This window comes from Polypterus senegalus, chromosome 2 (genome assembly GCF_016835505.1).
Source record: "Polypterus senegalus isolate Bchr_013 chromosome 2, ASM1683550v1, whole genome shotgun sequence".
Lineage (NCBI taxonomy): Eukaryota > Metazoa > Chordata > Cladistia > Polypteriformes > Polypteridae > Polypterus > Polypterus senegalus.
The window spans coordinates 4,211,980-4,232,672 of record NC_053155.1 but is presented as its reverse complement, the minus strand read 5'-3'; the positions used below and the strand labels follow the sequence as shown (position 1 = coordinate 4,232,672).

The 20,693-nt window shown below is 41.7% G+C and overlaps 1 protein-coding gene across 1 annotated transcript in view; it reads right to left on the bottom strand.

Annotated features, from left to right (window-relative positions):
• LOC120521359 (NACHT, LRR and PYD domains-containing protein 3-like) overlaps positions 1-20,693 on the bottom strand; it is a 62,593-nt gene that overhangs the window by 5,194 nt on the left and 36,706 nt on the right. Inside the window, 2 exon segments of the mRNA XM_039743031.1 lie at positions 3,807-3,980; positions 18,371-18,544. Of these exon segments, the coding sequence (XP_039598965.1) occupies positions 3,807-3,980; positions 18,371-18,544 (348 nt within the window).

The following is a 20,693-nucleotide window of genomic DNA, read 5'->3' as shown; positions in this document are numbered from 1 at the left end:
ACTTCATTTACAAATAAAGGTAAAGACCATAAATGGTTTTCAATTTTATAAAAAATTGGGAACAGACTAAGAAAAACAATGCAATGTTTAAAAACTAAATGCTGACCTTAAATAAAATATTATTTTGTTAATCATTTGTTGAACAGTCTGTATTAAACTTGATTAAAAGCATCTGTTTTGTCTTGGTAGAGTAATATATATTGCTCTACTTTCCCCCATTGTATTATTAATAAAGTATCTATCTATCTATCTATCTATCTATCTATCTATCTATCTATCTATCTATCTATCTTAATATGTAGCCTTAGAATGCCTGATCTCACAGGCTTACCACTGTTTATAAGGTATTATTCTATATAACTTATCCCCACCTTCCCTTCTATATCTATAACCTGAGGCAATTAGATGTAGTAAAAAGACAAGCAGGAGTTAAATTACACATAAAATAATGTATTATTAAAAATATTCATAAATAATAACAAAATGCAAAGTACATGTGAATATTGGCTACCATACAACCTGATAAATGGTGATGTGTAGTTCAGGTGGCTTACAGACTTGTTAGTTACTTAAAATGTCTCTAGTTAAGGCATCATTGTTGCTCCGCTTTCTTTTAGAACAGGCCTTAAGCCTGTTCAATATGGCTGAAGCTGTGCTCTTCATTGTGTTGTCTTCAGTTCATGGTGTGATGGTCTTCTTCATCAGTTGTTAACAAGAGAGAGATTGTGAGGTTAACCACGTACATTTATAGATGTTCTGTCCAACCCCTAGAGCCAATAGGACATCATGGTACTTAAAGGCCTCTGAGACAAGCCAATTCCAAACAGCCATACCTCAGACCGATGGGGGAATACAACATCTTAACACTTGCCCCCAAACCATATGTTAATGTAACCCGGCTTCCTTGCGGGCGTTGAAAGACTTTAGCAGAGAAATACTTATCAAACTGGTTTAAGACACATCCCCTAAATCCTGTCGTAAAATTACAAAGAGACTTAGTTGTAAACAGGGGAGGGGGGGAGGGTTAAACACGAATGCCTCTCACCAAAGTAACACTAAATTACATTGCTTTGCCTAAATTACAAATAAAGACATACAAAACATTTATCAAGTTATATGCAAAAACTCACATCACAACAGCATCAGAATTAAAATCTTTTAAAAACAGCTAAATATTTCAGCTTAGGTCAAAATTGAAATCCGTTTTTTGTACACCACTCTATACTTTCATTTTTATTGAATGAGTACAAATTATGGAATTGAACCGGCAAATTTAGAACACATGGAGGGTGAGGAGCAAATGCAGTCTCTTCAGTCCCTCTCGCCGCTATAAATGTAACGTTCTTTCTTACCTTACCTGTGTGTGTGTAAAGAATGCTGAAGAGATATGAAACATAACCAGTAGTCAATGTGCATGCTGCCTGTTAAATAGTGAATAAGCTACTCTTTTGGGGTTCATATATTTATAACTTTGACTCTGAAGGAGTCAACAGCCATGAACCTCATCGCACGTCACTGACCTTCACCTTATTTAAAGCTTCTTGGGTTGAAACATTTGAACCTACCGACTACAATCATTAGGCCATTTCATCTGTTTGCTCATTGATAGTCAAGCTGTGTTTAATGGCATTGTAAACTGTGAGTGTATTTTGTTGACTGAAACATAACTTGTATTGAAATTTGTGTAGGCCAGCATCTGTGGTCTTTTAACAAGAAAAAAAAATAAAATTAAGCTATCCATCCATCCATTATCCGACCCGCTATATCCTAACTACAGGGTCACGGGGGTCTGCCAGAGCCAATCCCAGTCAGCACAGGGCACAAGGCAGGAAATAAACCCCGGGCAGAGTGCCAACCCACCGCAGGGTACGCACACACACACACACACACACCAAACACACACTAGGAACAATTTAGAATTGGCAATGCACCTGACCTGCATGTCTTTGAAATGTGGGAGGAAACCGGAGCACCTGGAGAAAACCCATGCAGACATGGGGAGAACATTATATAAAAAGACATGAACTAAATAAAATAAACACTAACATTGTAAACACAGAACTAAATAAAAATAAAAACAGTTGTCTCCACTGAAAACTAGAATGAAATCAAAATAAAAAATAATTTTAATAAATTAAATGATAAACTAAAACTACAATTAATATCAGAATTGAAATATCACTGTTACAGCACACAGCCTTAGTGTGTCTACAGGCCACAGAGACTCGAGTTCAACACACATCACAGTCAGTGAGGGGACATCTTTAGTGTCCTCATGAGAAGAAAATCATCTGAGTGAAGGGGACAACAACCGTGAGGGTCTGCCCTGGTCTGCCTTGTGCTCAGGACGCCTGCCTTGAAGACTTGGCCTGATGTCATGTCCTGCACCAGCTTAGCCTGCCGAGGTCAAACCTCAGTGACAAGTGACAGATGTTTAGGATGGGGAGAACTGTGGGTCCACATTGGTTTCCTCCTTTGAGCTGCTGAGGTGGTCAGTTAGACCCCCTGAGTGTGGACCCTCTGTGATGGCCTGTCCATCCTGCTTGTGCTCAGCTAGTGCTACTGGGAGAGGCCCTGACACTTTGTGATCCCAACCAGGAGTGACCAGAATCAGAGTGACCTTACAGGGCAAGTGCACCACATGGACTGGGAATTTGTGAGGAAATACTGGGAGAATAAAGAAGAAGATCAAATTAAGAGAAATAGAATGAGCATCATGAAGATGAGGTCTTCACAGACAGGAGCAAAGGTTCAAGTATGTGTGAGGGGCAGCTGGTGAAGTATCAGAGAAAAGGACATGCGGGGGACAAACCTGCTATAGGGGACACAAGAGGGACGACAAGGAGAGACGAGCAGAAGACACAAAGAGTGACGAGTGAGTGTGAGTGCAGATGATGACGTGTGCACAAAGACATGGCCGCTGAATTAAAGAGTGTAAAGCGGGTGTGCAGGAGAAGAGCAAAGTGCTCAAAATCAGCAGGGGCACCCAGTGGCCACTTTATTAGGCACACTAGGTAGGCCTCCTCTGCCTCTAAAGAGCCTGAATTCACCAAGGTGTTGACCCCTTGAGACACATGAATGGCTCCTTATTGATTTCTATCTCCATGCTGACATCACACAGTCCTTCAGACTTCTCAGCCTCACATTTCTGCTCCTCACTTGCAGTTCCAGCTCATTCCAGAAGTGCTTTATTGGACTGGATGTGCAGCCATTGGTGTCTACTGAAGTCACTGTCATGTTAGATGAGCCACCTTGAGGTGACACCTGCTCTGGGACATTTTGTGTTATCTTGCTGAGATCCTCCATTTTTAAAAGTGTCCGCTCTAAGCTGATTATGAGTTACGTGACGGTGAGTTGGGGGGCCACGACACTCTTGAGAACTTTAGACAGAATAGAGAAGTGAGTGATGGACTGAGACTTGTTATCTCAGACTGTCACATTGAGAACAGATTGTCCTAATGGTGGGATACAGAAGAGACCTTCAGGGTCGCTGGCACAGAGCCGATGTCACAGGTTGGATTTATTATTGTGATGACAGTCAGGATTAGGACATGAAGACAGGATTTGAGAAGAGTGTTGGAGGTGGGGTCTGGTGCTCAAGTAGGTGGTCTCATTTGACAGTGCAGATCCTCCTCGTTTTCCTCTGTCTGTCTCTCCTTCCCTCTCCATCTTTGTTGTCCTTCCTGGTTGTCACCTCAGTCAACTCCACTTGTCACTGTCACTCTGGTCACTCCATGTGCTGTCATGTGGTCAGCCCATCAATCAATAACACATTCAGACCCCCACCCCTCCCCCTTTTTACTCACCTCAGTGTCTTTAATTTACAGTTGTCACTCCTGAGCCCCTCACTCAGCTGACGAGCCCCTGAATCTCCCAGGTTGTTGCTGTTCAGGTCCAGATATGTCAGCTGTGAGTTTGGAGATGAGAGGACTGAGGAGAGGGCTGAGCAGCAGGCTGAGGTGAGACCACAATCAGACAACCTGTGAAGAAGAAGAGAGATGAATGAGGACAGATAGACAGAAGGACACACACCACAATGACTGTGCCGTCTTCACTGAAATCCACTGTCCTTATGAGGTAAGGCGCTATATACCTGATAGCATCTTCTGCCTTTCTGCCACACTGACTGGTGGAAAGTCATTCAAAGTGACATGTGGACACTGGACATGTATGTGAAGGACATGAGGCTGACAGTTCCCTGCACTCGAGGGTCCAGACAGACTTGTCAAAGTCTGATGACAGCGGAGGGACCACCTTGGATTTGTGTCTGTAACTGAGGACTCAGCACATGGAGGGGCTTTGACTGATTTGCAGGACCCCATCCACAGATTACTGTTAGACACGCCGGTCACTGCTGGACATCAGAGAGCGCAACACTCGAGTGTCTGTCATGGTGGGCTCTCCTGATGTCAGACCACTTAGACAATGAGGACACTCTGTCTGTCTATTGTGACAAAGACTGGACTGACTGTGTGATCAGTGACATAATGGACAGGGTGGACAGGACTGACAAGTGACACTTCTGACACTCACATATTACATGCTGACCAGTGCCACTGACCAGCTGACCTCAGTCCACTAAAGGCCTCACTGCTGGTGACCTCAGTTTTCTTATCTCTCCTAATTTATAATAAAGCCAGAGGACGAGCTCTGAATGGACGTTCAGCATCCCAATGTCCAGTCCCCTGTGCAAAAAGGTAGTCTGAGTGGACTGTGAAGTGACCCCCATTACTGCTGACCATTGCTGTCCACTCCCAGCTCTCCTCTGACCTGAGCTTCCCATTCAGTTCAACCTATTTGAAAGAATTAATGGAGGAGCAAAATGGTAGAGTGACCTGCTAGCATCGCCACCTTCTGGTAGGTGTTAGAAATGACACAATTTACATCTCAGTGACATCAAACCACAAGAAGAAATAAAGAATAAAAAGACGAGAAAAACAGCAGCTGGGCCACCGAAAGAGAAAAGAATCAGAAGATCACAAGAAGAACACGTCAGGGATCAGAAAAGGAGGAGAATCATCAGGAATTCAGCAGCCCAGACCATCAGCATTAACTCAACTGTGAAGATTACAAACGGGGACAAAATCATTGACCATAAAAATATAATGCACACATTTAGAGACTACTATAAATCCTGATATTCTACTGAGTTTAAAGAAGACAAGACACAAACTAAGCGATTTCTCAATGTATCACAGATACCACAACTAGATATTCTCAGGGTAGAGGAACTGGATTATCCTCTGGCACTATCAGAATTACTAGATGCTATAAAGTCACTTCAGAGTGGGACAGCAGCAGGCCCTGATGGCTACCCTGCAGAATTTTACAAGAAATTCTCCACTCAGCTAGCTCCCCTCCTATTAGCAACATTTACAAAAGCCAGAGATAACCAATCTCTTCCTCAAACTTTTCGCCAAGCACTAATCACCGTTTTTCCAAAGCAAAATAAGGACTTATTACAATGTGCATCATACAGACCAATCTCACTTCTGAATAATGATGTTAAGATACTCTCCAAACTCCTAGCTAGAAGGATGGAGAAAGTGCTGCCTTCAGTAATATCACAAGCCCAAACTGGATTTATTGAAGGCCGACACTTAGCTTCCAATCTCTGATGCCTGTTTACTGTAATATATTCACCCACAAAGTCAAATACCCCATCATTGGATGCAGAAAAAGCATTTGATATGATTGAACGGAAATACCTTTCCATTACACTGGAGAAATTTGGGTTTGGCCCGAATTTTTGTGCATGGATCAAAGTACTGTATACCAATCCAGAAGCTTCAGTGTGTATTAACAACATTTGTTCAGACTACTTTAAACTAGAACGTGGTATCTGATAAGAATGCCCCTTGTCACCACTGACCTTTGCAATCGCCATTGAGCCACTGGCAATACACTGGCGAAAAGCTTATTAGATAAAGGGATTATCAGAGAAGGACTTGAACAGAAAAATGTATCTCTATGCAGGTGATATGGTACTGTATATATCAGACCCACAAAATACTGCACCTGCAGTCCTAACAGCACTTAAAGAATTTCAAAAGATTTCTAGTCTCAGAATTAATTTGACTAAAAGTGTGCTCTTTCCAGTGAATTCTTAAGCACACAATATTAGATTGGATACCTTCCCTTTTATCATCGTGGATCAGATTAAATATCTAGGGGTCAACATCACAAGTAAACATAAAGCTCTTTATCAACAAAATTTCACTGTGTGTATGGAAAAAGTTAAGCAAGACTCGCATAGATGGTCAACCCTTCATGTCACTCCAGCTGGAAGAATTAACATTGTTAAGATAAATATCCTTCCTAAGCTTCTCTTTTTATTTGAAAACTTTGCAATATACATCAATAAATAGTTTTTTTAAGAAGTTAGATTCAACAATAACCTAATTTATTTAGAACTCGGAACATCCACGTATCCAAAGAGTGACCCTGCTATAAAAGGGCCCAGCCACCACCACTCGGAGAGCCAGAGTTGGGAGGAAGGAGACGAAGCTTGTGAGGAGGAGGAGGAGGTCCAAGAGAAAGAGAAAGAAGAAGAAAGGAAAGAGTTGGTGAAAGAAGAAGAGAAAGAAGAAGAAGAAAGGAAAGAGTTGGTGAAAGAAGAGGAGAAAGAAGAAGAAGAAAGGAAAGAGTTGGTGAAAGAAGAAGAAAGGAAAGAGTTGATGAGAGAAGGCATTGTGGTGCAGTAAAGAAAAATAAATAAAGGAGCGTGTTTCATACATCCTGGTGTCGTTCTGTCTGTGTTGGGGGTACGGTTTCCACACTGGACATGGACACAATTAGATGAACAGACACAGGTTTGGTCTGCAATAGAAGTAAAATCCTGCAGTACTTTTTTATATTTCTTGCTTTGTACCCCAATAAATGCAAGTTATCGGCAATATACTAACAACACAATTGTGCTTCACTCATTCAGAATATGGAACTAATGTAGGAAGCATTTTAAGATAAAGAATCTGTTATCTGTGGCACCTCTGCACGAGTGCCACATTTTTCCACCCTCGCAAATATACACAGTTTTTAATGTCTGGAAAACATTTGGGATTAAATCACTTAGTGATCTGTACATAGACAACATCTTCACATTCTACAAACAATTACACTCTAAATTTAAATTTCCAGAACAACATTTCTTTCATCCATCCATCCATCCATCCATTTTCCAACCCGTTGAATCTGAACACAGGGTCACGGGGGTCTGCTGGAGCCAATCCCAGCCAACACAGGGCTCAAGGCAGGAACTAATCCCGGGCAGGGTGCCAACCCACCACAGGACACACACAGACACACACACACACTAAGCACACACTAGGGCCAATTTAGAATCACCAATCCACCTAACCTGCATGTCTTTGGACTGTGGGAGGAAACCCACACAGACACGGGGAGAACATGCAAACTCCACGCAGGGAGGGCCAACATTTCTTTTACTACCTTCAAATTAGAAACTGTGTTTAACAATGCTCAATGCTGCCTGGTTTCGAGGACTCAGACAGCATTTCTGCAATATATAAAACCATTTTACAGTCCCTCTCTTTCAAAGATCCAAGAGGACAGTGGGAAAAAGATCTCTCACTCAACATCTCAGAAAAGAAGTGGAAGAAGTGGCAGAGAATTCACTCAAGCTCCAAATGTGCAAAGCATACAATTATTCAACTTTAAATTATATTGAAGACATCTGTCTCGCTAAAAACTGTCCAAAATGTTTCCAGGGAAAAATCTAACCTGCGAACTCTGCAATCAAGTTCCAGCCTCACTGGGTCACAAGTTTTGGGCCTGCATCAAATGAAGATCATTCTGGACCAAAATCTTTAAATGCCTCTCAGACAGCCTTGGTGTCCCAATCCCTCCTAACCCACTAACAGCTGTGTGTGGTGGGCTTACAGAGGGGCTGAAAGTGGAGAAGGACAAACAAACTGTCATGGCCTTTACTTCACCGCAGACTTGTCTCGCTCAAATGGAAGAAAACCTAACTCTCCTGTTTTAAGTCCGTGGGTAACTAATGTTTTATATTATTTAAAACTGGAAAAAAAACAAATTGTCACTTAGAGGATCTGTGCAGAACTTTTTCAAAGCCTGGCAGGATCTCATCGATAACATTTTAGAATAAGCTCTTAAAGCACCGAGGAAGCAGATTCTCTCCCCATTTCTTTTTCTTCTCCATTTATCTTTATTCACATTTTAACTCATATATTTATTTATTTTTACTAACTTTAAGTTTTACTCTGCTTGCTTAGTTCTCCTTCTCAGGGATTGATTTGTTTTTATCCTATTTTTGTGAAAATTGATTTATTTGTATGAAATGTTTCAATAAAATCAATAAAATAAAATAAAGAATATGAGAGAATGTGAAAGAAAACGAAACAATCGTCTCTTCATAGCTCAGTCCTAAATCACAAGCAAATCCTTTTCGTTCTGAAGACACACGTGAAGCACCCCGCCATCCCCATGGCAGCCTGTTTGAGGGTCCTGATTCTCGAGGTCTGACCACATAAACCTCACAGTCTGAGGGCCAACGCCATTCTCTCAATGACTTCTTCAGGGCAAACATAAAATATAACACACGTTAATAAATAAATCCTAAAAACCTCACTCTGTGACAATGACAATGACGTGTGTGACATTAAAGAGTATTGGCATCCACTGCAGCTGTCCCAGTCTTTAGGACCCCCGTCATTTTTGTGTTCTCCCTGTCATTTTAAGACATACCTCTTAAGGCCGATGTCTGAAGATACTTTGGAACATTCAAATGAGGACACGTCACATGCACTAGGTGCCAGCATCGTAATAAAGGGTGACACCATTGTCATCAATCAAGTGACGATTTGTCTAAGAAAGTGTGAATACACAACAATGGGGTCACGTCACAAGTCTGATGTGCATGACACCAACAGAGGTGCACGTGGAAAGCAGAAGCAGAACAGTGACATCAGAGAGGGGCTGAGCAAATGTCACTTTGCCACTAAGGGTCACAAGGTGGAACAACTGAAATCAGAAACTACTAGAAAGTGCTGGGGATTGTGATGGACACAGGCTGCCTTGGGGGGCTTCACTTGAGCCTTTAGAAGGATTTGTGTGTGTGATGTGTGACTGGGCTATGAACTGATGCTTAGTTGATGTTCTCGTCACATTCATCTTATTTTGTTTGTTTATTATGGGCTGTTCTTGTTCTTTGGATTTGTTTCCTGATCTTCACAGGCCGATGATGATGAGCTGGGCTGCTGAATTCCAGATGACCCCAAGCTCCTCTCAGACCATCACAGTTCTCTTTGGGGTCTTCTGATTCTTTCCTCTTTGTATTTAAGGTTCTTCTTGGGTGTTAGAAATGCAGAGCCCTGTCACATTTGGACGTCTCATTACTGCCATCTTTGTCCTCCTCTTGTTGACATCAGCAGCTCATCTCTTTGTGATTTAATTTGCCATCTTTGCCATCAAATCAGGCAGGACAGGCCAATGGACAGCAAGTGGGTGAGCTAAAGATTGTAGGACCTTCACAGGCTTTAAAATCTCAAACCTCCACCAAAAGTAACACAAGTTAGCCATCTGCTCTGTCAAAACTCACGTGTCACCTCAGACAGTGTGGCCCAGTGGCTCAGGGACAGGCCTGACCACCACAGTGATGCCAGTTCAAATCCCACCGCTGACACACTGTGTCACCTTGAATGACCACCTGGACACAGACACAGCCAGGAGGTCACAGGACTTTGAGTGACATAAAGACAAGAGTGACAATAAAGGGAACTGAGCTGAAAATATGAATAACATTTGAGAAAACGACGATGAGGATGAATGTGCTGTGACAAGTCAGTCAGTAAATATTCAGAGAAAACGTTAAATGACATCAAATCAGAGGACGTGAGTTCAAATCACAGCTGTAAGCCAAAACCCATCAGTGATGCTGTCTTCAAATGTTTGGATGAAATTGATGGACACAACGAGATCTGAAGAACGAGGAGTGAGATGGGACAAGGACAAGCGGCTCAGTGGTGACTTCAGGTGACAGTCTTGTCCTTATTATTATTAATATTCTTATTATTATCAGGACTGGGAATTTGTGAGAACATACTGGGATAATAAAGAACAAGAAGATCAAAATAAGAGAAATAGAAATGAGCATCATGAAGATGAGATCTGCACAGACAGGAGCAAAGGTTCAAATGTGTGAATGTGAGGGGCAACTAGTGGAGTGTCAGTGAAAAGGACATGTGGGGGACAAACCTGCTATCGGGGACACAAGAGGGATGACAAAGAGTGACGAGTGAGTGTGAGTGCAGATGATGATGTGTGCACAAAGACATGGCCACTGGACTAAAGAGTGTAAAGCGGGTGTGTAGGAGAACAGCAAAGTGCTCAAGATATTTAGGGGCACCACAGTGGCACACCAGGTAAGCCCCCAGACCAAACTGAGACGACTTCATCAGGTGATTATCAGTTACGTGACTGGTGAGTTGGGGGGCCATGACATTTTTGAGAAGTTTAGACAGAATAGAGAAGTGAGTGATGGACTGAGAATTGTTATCTCAGATTGTCACATCAAGACCAAACTTCTCTAATGGTGGGGATACAGAAGAGACCTTCATGGTCGTTGGCACAGAGCTAGTGTCACAGGTTGGATTTATTATTGTCATGACAGTCAGGTTTAGGACATGAAGACAGGATTTCAGAAGAGTGGTGCTCAAGTAGGTGGTCTCATTTAACAAAGCAGGTCCTCCTCATCTTCCTCTGTCTGTCTCTCCTTATCTTTGTCATCCTTCCTGTCTTTCACCTCAGTCAACTCCACTTGTCACTGTCACTCTGGTCACTCTATGTGCTGTCATGTGATCAGCCCTCCCAACAATAACACATTCATATCACTTGGGAGCGAGCGGAAGCACAGCACAGAGCAGCGGCGTCTCCCACAGGCACATAGCCCTTCGCAAACACCCGAGCAAGTTCATCTGAGGTAAAGCCGACAGCTGACCAGTAGAAATAACCAGCAGTGAGAAATTTATAGTGAGATCGCTCAGCGGGTGATGGAAATTTAAAGCAAACAGTCTCTTAGTAATTCAGCTGGAAGTGGAAAGCGCTGAAGCACCTATAAAAACGGCGAAGATGACATCAACACTTAACATAAGTTCTATCTGCTCTCTGCCCGTACGTTTATATGTTGTGTGTCCTGCAGTATGTACAGCTCAGGTTTTCCGGCCGACAGTGTAGATAGCTTCACCTGCCAAAAGTGTTTAGTTAATTTAGAGTTGGTTGGCAAAATATGCGAATTGGAGGACCGCGTTAGGAATCTGATAGCGATTAGGCAAACCGAAAATTGGATTGACTTGGTTTGCTTAGACAATTCGGCTACTTCTGATTCGGCTTCAGTCTCTCCAGGTCCCACTGTAGTCAGTGCACGGCCGAAATCAGCAGCACCAATTCAGCCACAGGGCGAGTGGGTAACAGTAAGACGGGGTCTAAGAATCCAAAATTTAGTCCCCCAGCACCCAGGTCACCAATTCGGACCCAGAACAGATTCTCAGCACTCCGCAGCGCGCCTGTGGAAACTGAGAATAATAAAGTGCTCATAATTGGCGATTCCATAGTGCAGAATGTTAGAATTCCAAACTATGTTAAACCAGCAGTTAATGTTAAATGCCTCGCAGGGGCCAAAATTTCTGGCATAAAGGCCGCATTGGACCGTGTTGCTGACGATGAAGTATCTACCTTATTGCTGCATGTTGGCACTAATGATATTTATTTACAGCAATCTGAGGTATTAAAGAGGAACTTCATCTCTCTATGCACCAAAGCTAAAAGAAAATGTCAGAATTTAATTGTATCTGGTCCCTTACCAAGATTATATAGGGGGATGTGATTTATAGCAGATTGCATTCCTTTCACTGCTGGCTAGAAACCTGGTGTGCAAATAAAAGCATAGCATTTGTGAACAATTGGGATGATTTTTGGGAAAGGCCTGGATTTTTCAGAAGAGATGGTCTTCATCCTAACTGGAGGGGATCTTATGTATTATCCCAAAATATGGCAGCAAAACTGCCTGGTTGACTGATTAGAGCACCATCCAGGCGCAGTCATGTGATCTTAAATCACAGGCTGTTGTTTATCCCACCTGTTATTTTCCTGAAGCTGTTACCCATAATCCCTGTTGTGGGGCATCCAGTAAATTTAGTCTTGATACAAATATTAAATTAATTGATAACCAAAAAATAAGGTGTATAATTAGACCAAGGGATAAAACCAGACCCTCCACCAGGGGCATCTGTAATAGAAATTTACTTCAAATTAAAACAAAAAATATATCAGCAGTTCAGAAAGAAGCATGCAGTTTTAAATGCTGTTTATTGAACATTCGCTCTCTTGGCACTAAAGCTGTTTTGGTAAATGATATATATTAAGTACAAAATCTGATCTGTGTCTTCTCACTGAAACCTGGCTTAGTAAATGTGACACTGTTCCCCTAGCTGAGGCGTCACCAGATGGATACTCGTTCCTTCATAAGTCTAGAGATTCTGGTCGAGGAGGAGGCCTTGGAATAATTCATTGTAACAAAATGCAAATCACTCCTAAAAATTTAGGCAACTTTACATCCTTTGAGGCATTCATTTTAAATATTAAAACAGATTCCAACACAATTATAGTGCTAGTCTACAGACCACCAGGGCCATATTCATTGTTCATGACTGAATTTAGCAACCTTCTATCTGATTTGGCTATAAATTATGATCACGTAGTTCTGATGGGGGATTTTAATGTACACATTGATGTGGAAACTGACACTTTTAGCAAATGTTTTACTTATTTGTTAAATTCAGTAGGATTTTGTCAGATTGTCAAAGGTCCAACTCATAATCATAACCACACATTAGATTTAATTATAACTTACAAAGTTGAAATTCAAAATTTAAATATTACTCCATTAAATGAAGTTATTTCCGATCACTTCTTAATTTCCTTTGATTAAGTTCTGCCCTTGCCACACTCACAGATTAAAACAAAGATAGTGCGACATCTAGATTGTTATGCTGCTTCAAAATTTATAGATACTTTGAGTAAGTTGAGTGTAATTGTGGAAAACAATTTAGATCAGCTAACATCAGATTATAATGTGACCTTGAGAGATGCTCTGAACACAGTGGCTCCCCTTAACACTAGAATTACCAGAGCCTACGAAAAAACTCGTAATTCCGTCCCACCTTAAATCGCTTCTTAAATCCCTTCACACCTCTCCGCCAGCGTCCTTTGTCTTTTAAATGTGCTGATAAAGAGAAGCTCGGAGCAGCCGGCTATTCGATCCCCCCATCAATTTAGAACGTGCATGAACTTCTCTCAGCTCATGCCTTGATTGAGTATCTGGGAGAGAAGTGGAGTTTTAGAGTGAAAATAATAGATTGTTATTTGGAACACACGCATTTCATGTCTGTTCCGTTTCTACAGTAATCTGTGTAAACACATTGTCAAAACAGAAACGTTTTTTATATTCTAGTAGTAGATGACAAAATGTAGGCATAAACTATATAATGTATGAAGCCTGAAATCCAAATATCAAAGAAACATTTTCACAAGAATAACACAACAATTGCGCTTTTATTCAAACATGTAACTGCAGAAACAAAAAGCTGCCTTAACATGCGACATTGACACCAGTTTACTGTAACTGCCTCCGTGGTTCAATAGAATCAGCCCCCGCTTTGGAAGCAAAAGGTCACGAGTTTGATCCTGCACCTCTCAGTTTTGAGAAGTGAACTGCTCTTAGTCTTACTATTTTTGAATAAAAACATACATTTGATTTCGGTCTGTAACAGCCGGTGTAATTTATGATCCTTGTAAAGGTTAGCTTTGTTTTTTTTTTTTTATTCACTTTTCATTCCCTCAGTTGCATTCAGAATCAATCCATACAACCCCATCTGACACGGCTATTTTCACATAAAGATGCGCTATAGCTCTGCAGTGTACCACGATGCATACTAAAGCCCCCAGGTTGCTGACACACAAACGCTGGCGAAGCTACCTTCTTCGTATCTCACCGTCACTTGATTTTCTTTTTATTCAGTGTTATTGAGTGTTCCTGCCAGTCCCCGCATGTTGCTGTATGCTGCTTCTTTTGTACTCCAGGACATGCAGAGGAGAGAATGGTAAATAGCAGTAACTTTGGCGCTATATGCAATAATCAGACACTCCCCATCTGCCCGTTGTTTTGTTATACTGCTCAAAAAATACACGTGTAATGCCACGAAAAGTAACTAATGCAATATTATTTAAAACGAACAGCGTCAGATCGGGTGTGAATTTATGCAAGAACTGGAAATTCTCTGATGTGGGACCTTCCCCCAGGGAAGAAAGTACAGTGTCAGGTGCTCATTCAGTGTAATAGGAACCATAGCACAGAGAGGTGTGTGCATTGCAACAAGTACACGTGTCGTAAATGTAGGAAGGACGGTCCTTTGGTGTGTGGGAACTGTTAATATTTGAATGTGATGATTTTATATAGCACGGAATGAAAATCAGCACTTCTTAGCATTGCACCATGCAAGCTGTCGTATCAATCGCCTACTGTAACTTGCTTTCTTTTTTCTTCGGTTATACAGGTAGTCTTGAATAAAAGTGCACTTGTTTTGTTTGTGAAATGTGTCTGCGTGCTCAAACACAGGAACATATGTTGGTGTAAAAGTATAACAAAACAACGGGCAGATGGGTGTGTCTGATTATTGCATATAGCGCTGAAGTTACTGCTCTTTACCATTCTTTCCTCTGCATGTCCTGGAATACAAAAGAAACAGCGTACAGCAACATGCGGGGATTGGCAGGAACACTCAAGAAAACGGAATAAAAAGAAAATCAAGTGACGGTGAGATACGAAGAAGGCAGCTTCGCCAGCGTTTGTGTGTCAGCAACCTGGGGGTTTTGGATGCATCGTGGTACACTGCAGAGAGCTATAGCGCGTCTTTAGGGAAAACAGCCGTGTCAGATGGGGTTGTATGGATTGATTCTGAACACGACTGAGGGAATGAAAAGTGAATAAAAAAAAGCTAACCTTTACAAGGATCATAAATTGCACCGGCTGTTACAGACCGAAATCAAATGTATGCTTTTATTCTAAAACAGTAAGACTAAGAGAAGTTTACTTCTCAAAACGGAGTGATGCAGGATCAAACTCGTGACCTTTAGCTTCCCAAGCAGGGACTGATTCTATTGAACCACGGAGGCAGTTACAATAAACGACTGTCAATGTCGCATGTTAAGGCGGCTTTTTGTTTCTGCAGTTATATTTTTGAATAAAAGCGCAATTGTTGTGTTATTCTTGTGAAAATGTTTCTATGATATTTGGACTTCAGGCTTCATACATTATATAGTTTATGCCTACATTTTGTCATCTACTACTAGAATATAAAAATGTTTCTGTTTTAACAATGTGTTTACACAGATTACTGTAGAAACGGAACAGACATGAAATGCGTGTGTTCCAAACAACGATCTATTATTTCCACTGTAAAACTCCACTTCTCTCCCAGATACTCAATCAAGGCATGAGCTGAGAGAAGTTTGTGCACGTTCTAAATTGGTGGGTGGATGGAATAGCCAGCTGCTCCTAGCTTCTCTTTATCAGCACATTTAGAAGACAAAGGGCGCTGGCGGAGAGGTGTGAAGGGATTTAAGAAGCGATTTAAGGTGGGACGGAATTACGAGTTTTTTCGTAGGCTCTGGTAATTCTAGTGTTAAAGCAAAAGTGATCAAAGCACATAGAAACTCTCCCTGGTTTAATGAAAACAGTTGAGCTCTTAAATTAGAGTGTCGAAAACTGGAGCGCAGATGGAGAACAACAAAGCTACATGTCTTTCAAATTGCATGGACAGAGAGTGTTAATAAATATAAAAAAGCTCTCTTTAAAACTCGCTCAGAATACTATTCTACATTAATAGATACCAATAATAAAATTTCTCGGGTACTGTTTAGAACAGATGGGAATTCAGATCAACAGTGCAAAATACCAACAGATATTAACAGTACAGACTTTATGAACGTCTTCAATGAGAAAATTAAAAATATAAGATCCCAGATCTCTGCATCACAGTACAAACCAAATACTAGCTTAGCAGGCCCTGCCTCACATTGCATTCAGCACTTTAATAATTTTAATCCTGTAACTGAGCAGGAAGTCTTAACTTTAATTTCTAAAATTGAAGCCCACTACTTGTTCCCTGATCCAGTGCCAACAAAACTAGTAAAACATTCAATGGATGTTCTTGCAGCGCCAATTCTAACCATTATCAATAGTTCATTATTGCATGGCACAGTACCTGATGCACTAAATTGTCAGTCATTAAACTATTACTTAAAAAGTCAGACCTAGACCCACACATACTAAGTAATTATAGGCCTATTTCAAATTTACCGTTTCTCTCTAAAATACTAGAAAAAAGAGTCGCCAGTCAGCTTCAGTTACACCTTACATATTACAATTTATTGGAGAAATTCCAGTCTGGTTTCCGCTCTCGTCATAGTACAGAAACGGCACTAACACGGGTTTTAAATGACATTCGGATTTCCTCTGATGAAGGAAACTCCACTGTAATTATGTTGTTAGACTTAAGTGCAGCGTTTGACACCATTGACCATTTGATTTTACTGCACAGGCTGGAAAATGATGTTGTGCTTACAGGCCCCATGCTCGCTTAGTTTTGTTCTTATTTATCAAATCAATTCCAATATGTACAGAAATGTGCTGACAGTACTCCATCATTATACACAGAAGTTCAATATGGTGTCCAGCAGGGCTCAGTACTGGGACCTTTACTGTTTTCATTTTACATGCTTCCACTGGGATCTCTCATTAGGAAACATAATGTTAATTTTCACTCGTATGCAGATGACACCCAGTTATACCTTTCATTTAAATCAAATGAAGTTTCTCAGATGTTGTCTTTAATTAGTTGTGTTAGTGAATTAAAGGAGTGGATGAATGAGAACTACTTGTCTTTAAATACAGATAAAACAGAGATGTTAATTGTTGGAGGGAATGACGCTGAAAACAACAATAATTTGTCATTTAAATCAGTTGGAATCCCAATTAATTTTACTAAATCAGCCCGCAGCCTAGGAGTTATCTTTGATTCTAGCATGTAATTTAAAGCGCATATTACAAAGTCGTCCAAATCATGTTTCTTCCATCTTAAAAATGTTAGGAAGTTAAGGCTTTTTCTAAATAAACAGGATTGTGAGAAATTAATTCATGCATTTATCTCTAGTAGGATTGACTACTGCAATGCGGTGTTCACTGGCTGTTCAAACTGTCCTCCAGTTAATCCAAAATGCGGCTGCAAGAATTATTACAAGAACAAGAAAATATGAACACATAACTCCAGTTCTTAAATCCTTACACTGGCTCCCAGTTAAGTTTAGGGCAGATTTCAAAATCCTCCTTTTAACATATAAAGCATTAAATGGCCAAGGTCCAGCTTACTTGTCTGAACTTATCATGACTTACAAACCAGAGCACACATTAAGATCTCAAGATGTCGGTCTGCTTATGATTCCAAGGATTAATAAAATAACAGTGGGAGGTCGAGCTTTTAGTTAGAAGGCCCCTAAACTGTGGAATTGTCTTCTTGCTACTATAAGAGATGCCCCTTCAATCTCAGCTTTTAAATCTCGACTGAAGACTCACTACTTCAGTTTAGCACACCCTGACTAGAGCTGCTGATTAACTGTACAGACTGCATCTCTGTTGTTAGTCATTAGCACTAAAACATAAGTAACATGACAGTTATAATTGGATACTAACCCTCACCTATTCTGTTTCTCTTTTCGGTTGTTTTGTCTGCCTATGGTAAAGTCATCCCTGATGGAGGATCGCAGGAATCATGGGAAAGAGGGGTCCTTTCATCAGATTGGCTTGCCCAGCACTGTTTCAGCCGTGGAATGGCCAAATGGGGGAGACAGCTTGATAGATGAGGTCTCCGGGACTCTAAAAATATCCAAATCTTATTATGTGTTATCATCTACTGTTAAATTCAGCTCCATACTTCTAATTTTTTTTATTACTATTTTTATGCTGTATTGAGGATTTGTTCTGTTCCGTGTATTGTATTGTATTGACCCCCTTCTTTTTGACACCCACTGTACGCCCAACCTACCTGGAAAGGGGTCTATCTTTGAACTGCCTTTCCAAAGGTTTCTTCCAATTTCCCTAAAAGGTTTATTGGGAGTTTTTCCTTATCTTCTTAGCGAGTCAAGGCTGGGGTGCTGTCAAGAGTCAGGGACTGTTAAAGCCCATTGTGGCATTTCCTGTGTGATTTTGGGCTATACAAAAATAAATTGTATTGTATTGTATTGTATTGTATATTCACACCCCAACTCCACCCCCTCTTACCACAGGTCTGTTAATTTACAGTTGTCACTCCTGAGCCCCTTACTCAGCTGACAAGCCCCTGAATCTCCCAGGTTGTTGTTGTTCAGCCACAGTTCAGTCAGCCGTGAGTTTGGAGATGAGAGGACCGAGGAGAGAGCTGAGCAGCAAGCCGAGGTGAGACCACAAGAGTCCAACCTGTGGAGAAGAAGAGAGACGAGTGAGGACAGACAGACAGCACAAGGGCTCAATGACTGCGCCGTCTTCACTGAAATGCACTTTGACCCTGAGACCACCGCTGTCCTTGTAAGGTAAGGCGCTATATACCTGACCGCGTCTTCTGCCTTCCTGCCACTCTGACTGGTAACAAGTCACTCAAAGTGACATGTGGACACTGGACAGAAATGTGAAGGACATGAGGCTGACAGACTTGTCAAAGCCGATGACAGTGGAGGGACCACCTTGGGTTTGTGTCTATAACTGAGGACTCAGCACATGGAGGGGCTTTGACTGATTTGCAGGACCCCATCCACAGATTCCTGCTAGACACGCCGGTCACTGCTGGACATCGGAGAGCGTGACACTCGAGTGTCTGTCATGGTGGGCTCTCCTGATATCAGACCACTTAGACGATGAGGACACTCTGTCTGTCTATGGTGACAAAGACTGGACTGACTGTGTGATCAGTGACATAATGGACAGGGTGGGCCGGACTGACATGTGACACTTCTGACACTCACACGTCACATGCTGACCGGTGCCACTGACCAGCTGACCTCAGTCCACTAAAGGCCTCACTGCTGGTGACTTCAGTTTTTTTATTTCTCTCCTAATTTCTAATAAAGCCAGTGGACGAGCTCTGAATGGACACTCAGCATCCCAAAGTCCAGTCCCCTGGGCACAGAGGTGGTCTGAGTGGACTGTGAAGTGACCCCCATTACTGCTGACCACTGCTGTCCACTCCCAGCTCTCCTCTGACCTGAGCTGACCATTCATGATCAAAATGGCAGAGTGACCTGCTAGCATCGCCACCTGCTGGTTGGAGTTAGAAATGACACAAGTGACATCTCAGTGACATCAAACCACACGGAGAATTAAAGAATAAAAAGACAAGAAGAACAGCAGCTGGGCCACCGAAAGAGATAAGAATCAGAAGATCACAAGAAGAACACGTCAGAGGCTCAGAAAAGGACAAGAATCATCAGGAATTCACCAGTCCAGACCACCAGGATTAACTCACCTGTGAAGATCAGAAAACAAATCAAAAGAACAACACATCCCATAATAAACAGACAGAATATGAGAGAATATGAAAAAAACAAACAATCCTCTCCTCATAGCTCAGTCCTGAATCACAAGCAAATCCTTTTAGTTCTGAAGACACAACTAAAGCCCCCCATGGCAGCCTGATTGAGGGTCCTGCTTCTCGAGGTCTGACCACATAAACCTCACAGTCTGAGGGCCAACGCGATTCTCTCAATGACTTCTTCAGGACAAACAATAAAACATAACACATAAATCCTAAAAACATTACTATGTGACAATGCTAATGACGTGTGTGATGTTAAAGAGCATTGGTATCCACTGCAGTTGTCCCCATGTTTAGGACACACCTTCATTTGTGTCTTCTCGATGTCACATTAGGATATGCTGGTAAAGGCCTATGTCTGCAGACACTTTGAACATTCAAATAAAAACATGTCCCCTGTTCAAGGTGCCAGCATTGTAATAAAGGGTGACACCATTGTCATCAATCAAGTGACGATTTGTCTAACAAACAGGCAAGACTCGAGCTGTGAGGGTAGAATACACGACAATGGGGTCCCGTCACAAGTCTGATGTGCAGGACACCAATAGAGGGACATGTGGACATCAGGAGCAGAAAAGTGACGTCAGAGAGGGGCTGAGGAAATGTCACTTTGTCACTAAGGGTCACAAGGAGGGACAACTGAAATCAAAAACTACTAGAAAGTGCTGGGGATTGTGATGGACACTTGAGGCCACAGGAAGTGGGAGGAGATGGCTGTGACGGGTGGTCTGTGGCTTCATTTATTAAATAAGGTGACATTTATGTGGAGTGTGTGTGTGTGTGTGTACTCCAGAATACTGACATAGTCTGACCTGAGGACAGCATTGAGAGAATCACAGAACAAGTTGGCCATCAGACTGTGAGGTTCATGTGGTCAGACCTCGAGAAGCAGGACCCCTCAAACAGGCTGCCACCAAGCTTCTCTTGAGCCTTTAGAAGGATTTGTGTGTGTGATGTGGGACTGGGCTATGAACAGATGCTTATTTGATGTTCTCGTCACATTTCATTTGTTATAATGGGATGTTCTTGTTCTTTGGA